Source organism: Anthonomus grandis, chromosome 14, assembly GCF_022605725.1.
Source record: "Anthonomus grandis grandis chromosome 14, icAntGran1.3, whole genome shotgun sequence".
NCBI lineage: Eukaryota > Metazoa > Arthropoda > Insecta > Coleoptera > Curculionidae > Anthonomus > Anthonomus grandis.
The window spans coordinates 11,984,840-12,002,391 of NC_065559.1; the positions used below are offsets into that span (position 1 = coordinate 11,984,840).

The 17,552-nt window shown below is 32.8% G+C and overlaps 1 protein-coding gene across 1 annotated transcript; it reads right to left on the reverse strand.

The window, feature by feature from the left end:
• Positions 1 to 102: 102 nt before the first annotated feature.
• LOC126744594 (cilia- and flagella-associated protein 97-like) lies at positions 103 to 11,889 on the reverse strand. Its single transcript, XM_050452097.1, has 2 exons — positions 11,417 to 11,889; positions 103 to 264 (listed from the first exon to the last, which is right to left on the reverse strand). Exons 1-2 carry the CDS (start codon positions 11,819 to 11,821, stop codon positions 217 to 219), a joined length of 453 nt encoding a protein of 150 aa, XP_050308054.1. The 5' UTR covers positions 11,822 to 11,889; the 3' UTR covers positions 103 to 216.
• Between the last annotated feature and the right edge of the window lie 5,663 nt (positions 11,890 to 17,552).

Sequence of the window (17,552 nt, forward strand, 5' to 3'; positions counted from 1 at the left end):
AGCTGATATTCGCGGCGTTGCGAATTTCGTTACTATTTATTGGAAAGCTTTTTTAGCGCTCTAAGCTAATAAATACCACCCTTATAAATAAAACATAATAAGAACAATAATATATAATATTATATTTCACAGAATTGTTTCCTCTAATTTATGTATACTTATGTAAATATAAATTGCCTATGTGTGTTGAAGTATCTGTCTCAACTTTCGTCAGTTTTAATATCGAACTGCTGGCTTAACCGTTTGAATTTTCTTCAGTAAAATCTAAAATGAAAAAAATCAGTTATATTCCATACTTAAATGTCCTCATTAAGATTATAAATTATTTATTTATTTAGTCATAAAGTTTAAGGCTTATTTAAACACCCTTCTAATTAGTTTCAAAGTTTTATTAAAGTAAAAGTTAAACTACGTATCAAGTTTCATAATAATATAATTCAGAACTCGCAAACTTCCTTAAAGGAGTAAAAAAGTTCTTATGCACATATGCCCTGAACGTTTAAACTTTTTAAGCTATATAGGGCGGCAAGGCTTAAAGATTTGTTTAATCGCTTATACAGAGTATACCACAATCAACGTCACAGGCGGTAAAATTTCGGGATTGTCATGAATTAAAACCCGAAGGGATGCAAGAAACTAACCTTAGTTGATAATCAGTACGGCAGAGTCCTTTTACTAGGTAGATTTAAAAGAGCGATGTTGGTGTTGTCGAAGAATTCGCTCAGTGGTACTTCTTGCAATATTACATTCTCTTGCGATGGCACGAATGGAAACATTTGGATTTACTGCAACATAAGCCAACACATATAATATTTTCCTCATTTGTTGCTGCCATTTGATGATGGGAATGTTTTAAATTTGGAAATTATCCGGTGTGCATTTTTTCCTCCACTCATGAAAACGACTTAGAAGAGGGTGTAGGACGAGTAGGAAAACGTTCTCGATAAACCATTTCTGCTTCACGACAATTTTTTCTACACTCTCCGTAAATAAGAAGCATATTGACATATTCATTTGGAGGAAAAAGTTGCGGCATTATGTAAGACAAAAGCAAAACTAAATAGCGAAAACTATGGAACTAAAATGTATATGTCCTACAGAATACCAAATTTTTTTTATCGCATTTAAAAATATTTTATACTGAAGACCAAGTTAACTTAATTGTTTATAGATTAAAAAATACACTATGCCGCTGACAATAGTGTCAATAGGAATATTGGCAAATACTCTTGTTCTTTTTAACTTGTTTGAATTACTTAAATAAAATATTAATAACTTAAAGATTTGCTTATTATTCAAGCTTATGCACCAACATCAGAACACAGTGAAGAAGATATGGACATATTCTGCGACGAACTTAATGAGGCTCTCAAACAAGCTCACTCTCATTTTACCATTTTATGTGGCGACTTTAACGCCAAAATTGGACTAAAATCAGATCCGATAGAGTCCGCTTTGGGAAATTTTGGCAGCCTAGGAAGAAATTACCGTGGTGAAATGCTACTAAATTACCTACTGGAGAAAAACTTATTCCAAATGAACAGCTTTTTCCGCAAAAAACCTCACAGACGACATGGACATGGAAAAGCCCAGATGGGAAAATTCTAAACGAAATAGACTATATAACTTCGACCAAAAAACATATAGTTAAAGATGTTACCTATTAAATAGCTTCACAACGGTAAGTGATCATCGAATGGTGAGTGATAAGATAGAGATCCACGTCGGTAAAGAAAGGATCAAACTAACCAGAGATACCAAAACCAAAGCATAGACCCCACCAAAGGATAAGAGCGCATTTAAAAAATACATTTCTAAAACACCCACCAACGATATAAATAAAACCTAAATAGTCAAATCATTTCAACAATAACGAAAGCTCAAGCTAAATTTCATACAAAGCTACATAAAGAAGAAAAAATCACTATGGATACAAAACAAAAAATGGAGCAAAGAAAGAAATTTTAGGTGATAAAGATGCTGATGAACAAACAATCAGAAATATTAATAGAGAGGTGTCAAAAGCTATTAGGAGGGACGTACGAAGCTACAAGAACCAGAAAGTTATGCAGACAATTGAGCAGAACAAAAGCATGAAGGTGTTAAGAAGGAAATTAGCAAATGGTAAAAAAGAAATCCTTAAGCTTAGATACAAAAATGGGCAACTAATATCAGACAGAGAAGAGATGTTACGTATAGTAGAAGGGTTCTATGAAGCACTATATACAAATCAAATACCTATTGATCTAGCAGAACACACAACACTAAAAGTATTAAACCAAGGCTCAGAAGACATTCCTGTCAATCACCGATGACGGGATACCATATGCTCTAAAGAAAATGAATGATAACAAAGCCCCTGGAGAGGATAAAGTTATAGGAGGATAGATGCCATTAAACTGGAAGGAAACGTGTTAATAAATGAAATAAAAAATCTCTTTAATTTGTGCCTACAGAGCCAGGATATTCCCATGTCCTGGAACGACTCATTAATCATCCATAAAAAAAGGTGATAATACAGACTTAGACTATAGACCCTTAAGCCTTCTAATTCACCTGTACAAACTCTTCACTCGTATTATCACCAACAGACTGGAAAGGAAATTGGATTTCTGCTAGCCGAGATAACAAGCTGGTTTCCGCTCTGAATATGGAACAAATGATCATCTACGACTATAATCATCTACGATGCCTTAAGTTTTTGATAGAAAAAACGGTGGAATACAATAAACCTCTTGTCCTTATTTTTGTTGATTTTCAAAAAGCATTCGACACCGTAGAATTAACTTCAATCCTTAGAGCATTGAGAGAATGCAGAATCGATTACAGATACTCCAAGATCATATAACCTATGAAAATGCAACAACAATGAGCAAGTCTATGAAAATGCAACAACAGTGAAACTACATACTATCACGAAGAAAATAAAAATAAAAAGGGGAATCAGGCAAGGAGATACTACGAGTATGTCTCCAAAACTGTTTAATGCAGTCTTAGAATATGCATTTAAAACATTGGAATGGGGTGAAAAGGGTGTAAACATAGATCGTGAAAAACTAAACCACCTTCGCTCTGCAGATGACATAGTACTTATAACCGACGATTTGAAAGACGCTAAAGAAATGCTGGAACAACTACAACGCGCTACACGGGACGTTGGTTTAAAAACAAACTATGACAAGACCAAAGTGATAACAAACTTGATCCCTAGTGTTTCAATCATACTGGAAAACACCGAAATTGAGATCGTGGATAAGTACGTTTACCTCGGACACGAAACAAAAATTGGCAGAGATAACCAGACCACCGAACTGTTGAGAAGGATATCACTGGGTTGGGCCGCGTTTAGTAAACTCAGTGATATATTTAAAAATGATGTTCCAGTTTACCTTAAAAGAAGAGCATTTAATCAATGTGTACTTCCGGTTTTGACGTATGGCACAGAAACACTAACTCTCACTAAACTAGGTATGAGAAAACTACAAATAACACAACATAAAATGGAGAGGTCTATGCTTGGTGTGAGGTTGAGAGATAGGGTTAGAAACGAAGAAATACGCAGAACAACTGGCGTCGACGATATTGTAACACGCATCGCAAAACTTAAGTGAAAATGGGCCGGTCATATTGCGAGACGGCAAATGGAATAAGAGAATTTCGGAATGGAGACCAAGATCGGACAAACGAAGTAGGGAAAAACCACCAACTTATTGAAGACGACCTCAAAAGAATTACCAGTAACTGAGTTGCAACTGCGCAAGATAAAAAGACATGGAGACTTATGGAGGTGGCCTATATTCAACAATTGGCGCGTTTGGCTGGATGATGAAAGATTTGCTAAGGTTTTTACCAAAGGCATGAGTGAACTAATATGAAAATAAATAAAAAATATTCTATGCCTTACGCTGATGCTAACACATGATTTTTTTTTAATTCATTTATTAATTTTACAAGCATTCCAAACATTAGAAGAAATAATGGGGGTGCTATTTGAAAAAAAAAAGTTAGGGTGGTTTTTAGGGGATGAGTTTGTAAAGGGTAGCTTTTTTAATTAATTTTGGAGGCTCAGCTTTCGTTGAAGTGTGTCCCTAAAACAAAATCTATAAAAAAAATTCTGCGGAAATGCGTCCTGTCCATTTTCCGGACTTTAGAATAACTGAAATCAGTTAAATAAAAAAATATGGTTTATTTAATATTTGGAAGTGTCGATTAAGCAAAAACTACCAAAATTTTTCTGCGGAAATGCATCGATCATTTACAATTTTCCTACTTCAGAATAACTGATATCAGTTACATGAATAGATGTTTTTTGATTTATTTTTTAGATATTTTTTAAATATGTATAAATATACTAAAAACACTGCGAAAATGCATATTTTTTTTTATAAATCATTTGGTTGGGTTGGGTTTTATATAATATTTATTTTCACTCAAATCCAACTCAACCCAAAGTGACTTCATTATGTCTCACCCAACCCAACTCAACCTAAACCCAACCCAATCCAAAGTTACTTCCACTATGTGCGTCCCACTCTTGCCCAACCAAACCGAACCCACAAAAAAAGACTATACTAATAATACAATTTAAGGTTGTAAATTGTACATTTTTCTCATTCTATGATTATAATTTGAAGCTAAAAATGTAATTTTTTCTTTAATAGTAGATTTCAGCTAATCAAAATTTGAACCATTTTGGGTAGTGGTCTTATAACTATTAAATCTATATTTTCTTAAAAATGTTTATATTTAAAAATAAAAAAAGTTACAACCTGTGACGTTAATTGTGGGACACCCTGTATACTGCAATAAATATTTTTGTAAAATTTTGTACAAAGACTACGTTAGTAAGTTGTTTGTCAAGATGGCTGCAACTCATAACCAGTAGATTGATATCACCATCCAAAATGGCAGCGATCTGAGGAATCCGCATACGATATAAATTATAAAGACCAACATTTATCAGCGCCGATAACTATAAATGGTTCTGAGGATGACTTTATGTAGGTCTAAACGTTGACATAATATAAACCAATGATTGACTATGCGGTTATGCAAAAATAATCTAATCACGAAAACTAGTGAGATAAAGATCAACGAAGGTAACATGGTATGGCTATGTGGTCCAAGAAGGCCTAAAAAGAACTCCAGTCTTCTTAAGTTGTCCGATATAAGAATCTAAAGGCCCTAAGTGATATTCTCTATAGAATTCAAATCAATATTAAGTTTAATAATAAGAAATTCATTTCTTACTCTGTTAGGACGACCAAACTCTTTAGAAGTTGAGGAAATAACTGGAAAGATCTCTGAGACGACCTAATTTCTCTTAAAAAAGATGCCAACCGAGGATGTCCAGAACTTGACCCATAAGTTAAATCTGAAGTTACCGCGTCATTTTAAATAGTAGAAATAAATTGTGGGATTAAATTATTGTTAAAGTCATGAGTTTTAGTAGTAGGTAACTGGTAATCTAAGTGCTGTGTTGTAAATTAAAATTAACCTGTGGAAATCGTATTTTAATTTACTTAAAATAATTTAAAAAATCTACATTATAGAATTATTGTTTAGTTTCCTTGTTTGGACCAATTAACTTTCTTGAACCAATAACAGATTAACGAAAAATTTATTCATGCTGCTTTCCTCTTTACCTCCCCTTTTATTTTATTTCTGTAAATAGATATAGAACAGACTCATAGATATACTCACAGACATGCCCTAAAAGGTTCCAATTTTATATATATTGTCACTAAAAATATTACAACAAATAACTTGATTGCCTTTTCTTAATATTTATTTGTTGATATTAAAAAAAATTGTTTAAATTCTTCAAGGCGTATTTAGTAAACTGATAAATATATTCAGTACAATTTTTGCTGCTAGTATAGTGACAATTTGCTTTAAATGTGAGTGCAACATTGTCAATATACAACAACAAAGGAAGAGCTGTTGGTATGATACAGGATGGTATGAACATCTGCGACATCCGAATTGTCCTAAGAAAATCAAATAAACTTCCTCTGATTCTGTGATACATTAGTTTAAGTATTAATTTGTTAATTATGACAACAGGCTGTATCTTGTTATGAGCTATAGTAATGTTAATTAGACATTCTAAGCACGGACGCTGGCGGTATATTTTTAGGAACATGTATTATTTTAAATTAAATGTCTTACATCGAAATTTCTCTGTTCTTTAAATAACTAGCGTACTTATCTCATTTAAAAAAAAAAAAAAAAAAAAAAAAAACATTGGCTCGTTTTTTTTTTTTTTTTTTTTTTTTTTTTTTTTTTTAAATGAGATAAGTACGCTAGTTATTTAAAGAACAGAGAAATTTCGATGTAAGACATTTAATTTAAAATAATACATGTTCCTAAAAATATACCGCCAGCGTCCGTGCTTAGAATGTCTAATTAACATTACTATAGCTCATAACAAGATACAGCCTGTTGTCATAATTGGCTAAACTTAAACTTAAACATTGGCTCGTTTTTTTTTTTTCTCCAAAACGGTTCATTTTATCGATAATAAACAAGAGTACCTTTTTTTAGCCTAGGGTTCAAGGTATCCACATTTATTTTTTTTAGATTTTACCATACAGGGTGTTAAAAATATACACATTAAAGTGTATAACCTAGTCCGCCCCTGGTAAAGTAAACAAGGTAAATATATTTTAAGGATGTTATTTTAAGAGGTCCCTAATAGTGTTCATCACCTACAATTTTTATTAAATTCTACTGGGTAGTTTAAAAGTAATTTATGAAAAACCAATTTCCAGCAGCGTCCTTTAGGAGGCTATATCTTCGTAAAGAAGGCCTGTAGGAATTTTTTTTATAGGAACGTTCGGTATTATTTTTCGATGTTCTACCTGAATCCGAGAGATTTCCCACATGAACCGGGACACCCTGTATCTGTGGTTCTTTAATATTGCTTTTCCGTTAATTGGTTAGTTCTTCTGGCAAAGTGATATTTGGATTATTAAATTAAAAAATATCTAGAATAATTATCAAATTAATATTTAGGAAGCATAAATGTAAATTAATTAAAAAAAAACTTAGTTGCTGTTTCAACTAGTCGGTTCTTGTCGACTTTATTATCTCCAATATTGCAATATTTTTAAATTTGAGCAGGTAGAGTACTAAAAATATATGTATTAAGAGAAAAAAATTTGCGGAATATTCACATAGGACGCTAAAAAATAATATTTAATTCCGTTAAAATATGCTAAAATAGGGGTGTACTTTAGTCTATTTGATGATCGAAACTCGTTGCTATTGATAACTATATTGTCAAACTTCTGACATATGGCCTCGCAGTTGCCAAATTGTGTATAGTTTTTAATGATTATGCTCAAGCTCAATGTAAGTAATAAGAAACAAACACGTCTTAAAACTGCATCCTATATAAGAAAAGAAAACATGGAAAACATCTTAATCTATCGGACAAAACTGCAGTGTTTTCATATTAGGGGGGAGTGGGACAAGTGCGTTTCTAGAAATATGTCGAGCAACCGGCATCATAGCACGACAATGATCAGTGTAGTGTACATGTCTATTAGCGCGTATTGTGTCCTTAGCATTTAGCTGAAAATTACTAAAATTAAGGTAAATATTAAAATTTTTTAAATTTTGCGTGTTGTTTTATAATATTTTAAGCGAAATCAATAAGAATTTTCCCCAAATTAAAGGCATTTTCTTAATATTGTATGAAGTGCATACCATAACCTTATATTTGCTTAATACCGCGTTATGCTTAGAATGTTGCCATATTTATCTGTCTTTTCAAGATTTAAATTTTTATATTTTAAGAACGATTGGGGTAAGTGAGTCAGGCATGACTCACTTACGTTACTACGTACTTACTTTACCCCACTGTAGTAGAAAAAGTTCTTATAAATATATTTTATATATTGCAGAGGAAAAATGGTGCGTAACTACGTGCGCAAAATCTAAAAAGGATCATCCTCAGAAGATGCCATTCGTGGTGCCTTAGAAGCGATTCAAAATAAAGAGATGTCAATTAAAAAAGCTACTGTGGTTTTTAGTATTCCGAGAACCACCTTACAGTCACGATTAAAGCGTCGACAGCTCACTCCACTTGTAAACTACGGCAGGTTCAAACCCGTATTCACTGAAAAAATGGAAAAGGAATTATGTGAACACATAATTTTGTTGGAAAAACTGTTTTATGGACTTTCGACCACAGATCTTCGAAGGATTGCATTTCAATTTGCTGAAGCCAATTAAATAAGTCATCCTTTTAATAAAGATCGAAAACTTGCAGGAAAAGACTGGGTGAGCTCATTTTTAAATCGTCAGAAAATCCTCTCCCTTCGAAGACCTGAAGCAACCAGCATTACAAGAGTAACAGGATTTTCCAAATCTAGAGTTAATGATTTTTTTCAAAACTTAAAAAAGACCTTGGACAAGTTTAATTTTCCGCCGCATCGGATTTTTAACTGTAATGAGATGGGGATTACCTGCGTTCAAAAACCGGGAAAAATTTTAGCTGAAAAGGGAAAAAAGCAAGTGGAAAGATTAATTTCTTTAGAGAGAGGAAAAAACACAATTTTATTAGCTTGTGTCAGCGCTACAGGTACGTTTATTCCACCATTTATGGTCTTCCCTCGTGTTCGAATGAATCCTGGTTTTCTGAACATTAATCCCGTCGAGGGTCCCGTAATAAGTGATGAAGTCTTGTTGAGAAAAGATGATATCCAGAGTACTTCTAAAGAATTAGTAAATAATTTTGAACAAAAGCAACCATCATGTAGTTATGTTTCAGTTTCAACTTTAAGCCCAGTTCCAAACCCCTCTCAAAAGAAAGAAAATGCCAAATCCAAATCTAGACGTATAGAAGGATCTAAACTAATAACCAGTTCTTCTTACAAAAGATCAATTGGAAGAAAAATTAAAACCAGTGAAAGCAAGTAAAAAAGAAACTAGACGACAAAGCAGGGACAAGTACTAGTAATGGAAAAAAATTAAAAGAAGGAATTTCCAACCAAAAGAAGCAAAGTGCCACGTCAAGAGCAGAAGAGAAACAACACAACACAAAAACAATGCCGGACGAAGAGAAAAACACATTATGCATTTACTGTTATGAGACCTACGAAGACACTTGTTATGAAGAATGGATAATGTGCATGCAATGTGGTGCCTGGTTACATGAGGGTTGTTTCGATAATGAGCTAGGTACTAATAATTATGTTTGTGACAATTGTCGTTGATTAATTAGCATTCGGACTCACTTGCCCCATGTGGGTTTACCCCTATAACTTGGAGCAAGAGAGTCTTTTTTCTTTTTTTGTTTTAAGTTTGATATTTTTCCTAAGAGTTAATGTTTAGTTTATTTTTAAGGTTATGTTAGTTTGAAACCAATTAAACCCGTGTTACAAACGATGAAAGTTTTTTTATTTCTAAAACTTAGTAAGTTATACGCCGCAGAGCCTTAAGATGTCTCAGTTGCCCCATCCTCCCCTATAATAGGGAACTGATATCACTATTTGTACACAAGCTAATATCCAGCGCTGAAAAATTCATACCTTATTCACAGGTTCGTAGCCACCATATTTTCCAACATTTTGAGATTCTATTCGTATAAAAAAGTATACAGGGTGTCCCGAAAGTAATCAATCAATTATGATAGTCCTATAAATAATCTAAATGAACTAAATGTAAGAATTGTAAATTCTGTAAATATGTTAAAAAATTATGAGGATATTTCAAAATGCATTGCAGTTAACAGAGGGCATTTTGAATAGTTGTTATAATAGGGTTATTTGTGTTTCTTTGTTTATTATTGTTTTTGGTATATTTGTTTGAAAATAAAATATAAAAAAATAAATAAATATCATTTACTTTGGTTATGATATAAGAATTAACGAAAAAGTCGAAATATTTTTTTTTAGTAACTATTTTAATTTTACATAAATATCAATAATCTTAGGTATTTATTTTATTTTATTTAGGATTGCATTGTTAAAAATCTAGTAAATTTAAGTCATTCACATATTATGAAAACCTAAAAGTGAGGTTATTTCGAAAATGGTTGCTCCTAGCGACTTTGGTAAAGTATACATTTTTTATGTAATATTAAAAAAGGAAATTATTTTTTTTACTTTTCTTTAAAAAAGTTAGGGGATTTAAAAAAGTAAAAACTATCGCAACGAGCGCCTTCTACCGAAAACACGAAAACTATATATGAAATTATATTTTTCTTTTTAAAAGACTTGTATGTTTTAAATTTCATGTCAGTATGTTAATTGGTTCAGGACCTAAAGGAAAAAAACGATAAATCAAATAATACTTTGACAGCCTGTATTTTAGTTACTATTAAAGTTAGGATGAAGGCAAGTTGACCTCAATCACATTATTTTGACGTAAGGAATCTATTTATAAGGAATAATATCTACTGTTGTTCTATGTCCCATTACTTTCGGGACACCCCGTATAAAAGGCTCGTAGATGTCGAGCACATAGGGGCTTACGCCCCTATATCCAACCAAACCCAACCCCTCGCAAAATGTTAAGCACACCGCGTGCTTAACTCAACTTAATCTCATTCAACCCAAAACATTCAACCCCATTCTCATCCAACTCAATTCAACACCCCAAAGCCCAACACCCTTAAAAAAATTTATATGAAGGGATTCAAAAATTCTTTAACTAAGGAACATGTATGGTAAAGCTGTCACCTTGCGGAGTTATGTCAAACGTCTAATACGCCAATAAAAAAGAATAATAGGAAGATGAAAGGGGATTGTGTTTTTGTTATTTATATGAACAATAAATTATCTTCAGAGTTAATTTTTAATAAAATATCCCATATTTCATATTATTTTTAATTCGGACCAAAATCTAAAAATTACCAAAACAGTAAATAATAGATTATGGATGTCTCGTATGGATATATTTTTTACACGAAAATAGCGGATAATTTAGAAGAAAGGGTAAAACAATTTTTTTGAATATTACATAAAAAATTTCTTTTCTTTTAGTAATTTTTTTACGTAATTTAATTAAAATTAAATCACTTTTCCAAAATCACAAAATGCTTAATTGCAAAAAAAAAACTAAACTGACCGAGTTGAAATCTGAACTCAGGCTCCTAGTTTACTCCGATCAGCATTAAGCCACGAAATTCTCACAGAAAATTTCCGAAAACGAGTTATCGTACATAAGTACACATTGTATGTTTTTTTTCCGTTTTTTATCATTTTATTAAAGGAAATATAAATTTATCCTATTTTTTTTTGCTTGAAATAGTCCAAAAAAGATAGCTTACTATTTCATATTCAAAAATGTAAAAAGTTGGAGATACCTAAAGTCTACTAGAACCCAAATAGTCTACCGATTTAGGAGTTTGCAGACCAAATGGTACAGGGTACAATTTTATTCTTAATAAACTACGTAAACTTACCTGATTTTCTCTATTTATCTTATCTTGCCGCCTTCTCCTATTTATTTCTGAGCTGGTCACCTTAGGGGCCGCAGCTTTGGTTTGAACATATTGATTCGGTCTTCTGGTATGATACAATATTTTATCGACAAGCATCGCGTTTCCCCGTTCGATTTCTCTAATTTTCTCCGAAGAAAAAGTTTTGTTTCGAACCACCGGGATCCTTCTAGAATTATTCTCACTTTTTAAAGACTTGCCTTCGCTAAAATCTAATTTTAACGACTCCAGATTAAGATCCTTATCCAAAGAATCAGTTTTGGCAGAAGAATCTTCATAATCGCTCGAGTAGTTCGACGAGTTGTCTCCAATGCTTCCGTTCTTAATAATTTCGCACGTCTTGCAGTTATTTAAGTTTTCCGTACTCATGTTAATGTAAAAAATAAAAAGAAACAAACGAAATGTCAAAAATATTTGTAATTAATTTGGACATATCAGTTTCTACAGTAACCACGTATTAGTCAACAAATAATGTAACAATGCGGTCCCTACCTCTATCGTAGACTTAATAAAATGTTTAATCAATATTGTCCTATTGTTGAATGTTTTAGTAAAGCTGAGCTGAAAATATTCCTTCGTGGTGACGTAGGAAACGGTTTTTTAAGCTTTACAGGGTGATTAAAATATAAAAGTATCTAGGTTAAATTTAAGTAAGTAAGCATGATTTTTTAAAAATATTATAGTATCGAAAATATGAATATTAGAAGATGCAAAAAAAGATACACTTGAAATTTAATGACAAATATACATTTTTCATTCCATTTTTAGAAAATCGGAAATAAATAAAATATGGTAATTTTAAACACAAAAAATCCATATTACAATTTTTTATAGTCTGCTGGAAATGAATACATGTTTAGTATGAACGAAGTAACCATTTGGAACAATAATTGATGATAGATTTTGGTAGATTTTACTTTGTTTTAAAAGAAAAACACAAAAATTAGTTTTAACACACTTTACTTAAAACAAATTTTATGTAAAATATTACAGGCGTTTTAAAGGCAAACATCAAAGAACGACTGTGTGTAACTGACTGAACCACGTCGAAACCCGAAAAATCAACAAACATATCCCGGCGTCTGGCGGCCTATTCAGCATTTTGGAACCGCTAACGTGTTGGCACGTCGCATTTCAAAATAACAAATATTTCAGCTTGGAAGATAGTTGCATATTTCCCCAGCAAGTACACTTTGCTGGTATTTTCAAGACTTTTTTTTGCATGTATGTCACACAGTGCTTTATAACTCCTAATTAATAAAAGAGGGTATTCCGATGCGCCTGTGATCATATTATAGCGTCACCAGCTTTACTAGTCTTAGAGCACGTAGCATTATCAATAGTAATATAATCTGAGGTTTTGTACCCTTTACGTCATCCATCTGACCTCAATTTGTAAAATCGCAATGTCCACAGGCCAAAGATTTAACCTTAAGCCTTAGTTGAGGTCATTCGCATGCAGCCTGTGATCGTAAAGCATACGAGGAGTTGAAGTCTTAAGTTACACGCAAGTTTTGTTACAATAAAATTTACAAGTTTGTTAACAAAAGATGAGTATATCCAGTAGACAACATTCAGTAGCAGATCTATGACTGAAAGGTTTCTTGCACTCCAAAATGTAAAAGTCATCTTCATAATCCTGAGAGCTGTCGCCTAAATACATCTTTTTTCGAAAAACAGTCTGGCTTGTCAGCATACTGATTCGCAGGTGAAAAGCCCCTGGAAATGAACGTGTTGAAACCATAAATAGTTCACTGGGATAGGAACGTAGAGAGAATTATGTCTTGTATGTCGAGGTGGTGCAGCAAACTCAACGCGTGCAATAAATTATCAAGCAGGTGTAGATCCCTATGTGTACGATGGATCTGGAGAGTTGTAATATTAAGAGATTCCTCTACCTGACGATAATCAATATCCACATCTAGAGGCTAAATGAAATATATTGTAAAAACCTGTGCGGCACCCTTTTGATGGATAAATATGATCATATATTAAGGAACATACAACATGTAATAGGGGTTCCAAACACATGAACAATATTCAAAATAGGGGAGAGTGGTACACAATGACACAATTTTTAGTAAATCCACTCTAGTGGGCGATTTTAACGTTTCAAAAATCTGCATTTAAGATGTCGTTATGCGTATATATATTCCTATAAAATTTTCTTATAAAACAGTTACTGAATAAAAAAACACAATTAATTACATAGAAATTTTTAAAAATATTTGATTTACAATGAAACACATTGGAATAAATATAATAATACAAAAAATCTTTGTTTTTACGTTTATATCAGCGTACAATCATATTGTTAAACTCTAATCCAAATTTATAATAAGAAGAAGAAAGCCTTTTGTTCTTTGTATTTATAGGTTTCGGTAATAACATAACGAAATCCGATTTCAGTCCCGTATGAATATCAGGAACATCCGGAAAGCAAAATGAATTTTAAACTCATTAGAATTTATGACTTCCAAAATTTTAGCGACATAGTGGATGTTATTTTCAAATGTTTCGGTAAATGCAGTAATCGTGTCATCTTTCTGTTCCTCCAGCATATGATATTGGAGATCAGCTAAGGTTAATTCATCATCCGAAGAGTCCGCTAACTGTAACTCTGAACTTTCAGTTTCCGTTTCTGATTCACTCTTACTTGTCTTTTTCTTTTTACTTTGTACGTCTTTTTTATACTCTTTCTTGTCTAAAACTTTCGATATATTTCGCTTTAATTTTGTCACTGTCCTAATATTTGGGATTTTATTTTTTTCTGTTTTATAAGAAAGCAATTTCATTTCCGGCGTGCTGGTTAAAATAACACTTTTCTCGTTTCCGTATTCGATTTGAATTTTTCCTGGGCGCAGCCTTTGGGAATCCTCGAGACTCAAATGGCGTAGTAAAGGAACTCTCTGATGTCGACGCTATTTCAAACGTTGAGTTTTCCTCATCTAGTCCACATTCCCTAATTTTCGTTGCACTAGATAAATCAGCGCTGGAGGTAGCTGCAATGCTTGTTGACGATATATCATTAATAATGGTAGCTTGTATTACCACAATTCCTTTTTGTGTATCGTCATTTTTTAAATCATCTTTTTGTCTGTCAGTAACCGAGGATGAAAGAAACAGCTTCCATAAAAATATTTTTGTTAAACGGGTAGATTCCTGTAGATTTAAGACCGTTTATAATATTTTCAGGAGTCATACATTTTAAGGGAGCTATACCGACACATTCTGCAATTTGGTATAATGTCATAGGAACTCCAGGATGGTTAAGAAGCCACGAATCAATTGTACTGTTGTAAAAAATTTTGAAAGAAAAAAATACTGATTTATCTAAAGGCTGCATCTTGTTGCTTGTGTGTGGAGGTAGGGTCTGCTATCTCCAAAGACATATGTGTTTCGTGATTGTCATATATTAATAGACATGGATTTTCTTTCGTAGTAGAAGTATACTTAATAAAATGATCTATTATTTGGGTGAAAAGGTCTGCGGTCATCCAGCCACTTGGATTGATAAGTCCCAACGTTCCTGGCGGTGCTCCATTTAACATGAGGTTATTAAATTTTTTACGTGGAAAAATAATTGCTGGCGGTAGAAATGTTTCATCTGCTCAAATTATTGCACAAGTAGTAGCTAGTAATCCTCTTTCGGCACTTGTGCACTGGTTTAACTGCTTAACCCCTTTTTGTGTTACTATTTTATGAGGCCGTTGGACGGTTGTTGTAGCCGTTTCATCTAAATTATATATTCGGATATCTTGAACAACTGATGGGTGTTTTTTATATATTTGCTCTAAATGTGAAAAAAATCGTTCAACATTAGGTTTCATAAAAGAAGTAAGCCTCGATAGAGAGCAAGTTTCAGGCCTTCTAATGCTTGAGGATAGAATTCTCCTTATAAAAGCCCGTAACCAATCTTTGCTTGCGCACTTATTAGTTTTCCAAGACTCTGGTATATTAATATTGCTTTTAGCAGCTATTTCGTATGCCAATTGTTTAACTTTTAGGGTATTTAATCCGTATGCCATTTTGCTGCAGGTCTTAATGTAATCACACATAATCTTTTCCTGCTCTGAGGTAAATACTAATCGTACAGCATAATTTTGCTCCATCTTGGCTTTAGGGTCATTTTTCTCTTTTATCACATCGCCTTAATGTGCTAAAGTTTATGTCAAACATCTCTGCAGCAACGCGAAGTGAAGTTCCATTTCTTTTCACCTCTTGGATGGCTGCCGTCATTTGTTCGCTTGCAAATTTGGCTCTTGTTCGTTCTTTTTTCTTTCTTACCATGGTATACCTGCAATAAAAAAAAACGACAGTATAGAATGATCATAATGGTACACAATGAAACACGTATCATTGTGTACTACCACATGCTTTAAATTTCAATTCAATGTAAATGCGAAGCCTGAAAAATTTTGTCCCCAATATTTATAGGTTAAAACTTATACATTACAAGAAGTAAAATGACATATTAATAAAAACTAAATCTATTTATTTGAAGGTAACATACCTTTCTATGTTCGATCCTCTTTTTAATATTTATCCACAAGAAAACATAAAACGCTTCGTAAAATCTTTGTTGGTCGGCATACGAAAACTAACTAATGGTGGCTGACGCAATACTGTATGGGTCGTTCGCGACAGCGCTAGTGAAATTGCGGCGGCAAATTTAAACGAGTTAATAGCAGTGTTTCATTGTGTCCTTTAAAAAACCCTTTATTTTTTTTATTTTTAAATTTATTTATTTACATTCTATTGTTGACAAGGACGCTAGTCAATAATACTCCCATAGTATCATACATCATAGTAAGCAGCATTAAAATGTCTATTCAGCAGTAACAAAATAAATTAAATGGAGCTAAAATGTGTGGTAATAATGAGTATTTTATCGCCGTCATACTTTACATATCGTTTAAATCAGCACATCATTGCATCATTTTAAAGGGCATTCAATCTATCACCCAACGGTGTATCAAAAATGTAAGTTTATAGACTTAAGAACAGTAAGGGTGTAAAAAGTGTTTAAAAAATAAACAATTTAATCAGTTCACAGAATTTATTTTATTAAGTGCTCAAAATGATTCACGAGACCGTAATAAAGTCTGTTTTGGAATTCCTCACGAACATTGGCCATTATTATTCCGCTAGTATCTCTACATTTGCGAGTAATTCGATCTTTTAAATCATTACTGTTTTGAGTAGCCAAAAAACCATTTCCTCTGCAAACCTTTTAGCATGAATGAACTTGAAAAATCGATAAAAAAACACTCGAAATACAGCTCCCGGAATTGACAACATTCAATATATAATGCTCTTATACCTATCCAAGAATGCAAAACAAGTTATGTTAGACATACTTGATATTTATTTAAATAGCTATGAAATCGATGATTCTCAAAAGGCAATTGTTGTTCCTGTCCAAAGGCCATGCAAGGAGCCTAATTGTTCGGGACAGTATTATTTTCCCCTAATTTCGAAATTAGTTTAAGTGTAGTGGCAACAGCGCTCATCTGTCAATCTATTTATAATTATGCACTGTTATTATTTTTGCCCGGACAATAAGTCAGTCGTCTATTGTCATCGATTTGCCTTTGTTTTCTGTGTTCAGTACTTCAGTAACGATTAAGAACCGTCGCGTGGCCGTCGTGTTTTGGCCCTCTGTAATCGTGCGGTTACTCATGTAAATTTTAAGTTTAATGTTTGTTAAATACTCCCGATAACTGCGTAAGAAGTGTTTATTTGATTTTTCTCTCTCATTTGTAACTCAAGTATGAATAAATTACGTTCTGAGTTCGAGGAATTCGTAGTTTATCATTTGCCCTGTATCCGAGTATTTTAAGAGGATAAAACAGCTAATACGGGTAGTTTTAGCTGGCCCCACACTAATGTTGGCCGATATCCCTTCTCTCTTGTAATTTAAAGACATTAGAAAGACTTATTATAAATCGGTTAGAATATTGGTTAAAAAATATACTCTTACCCAATAATCAGTACTGATATGAAAAAGGATTTGGTTCTCTAGATGCGGTAGCACATATAACCACTGATATTCAAAGTTGTTTCTCAACAAATGAATATCTAACTACCTTGTTTTTGG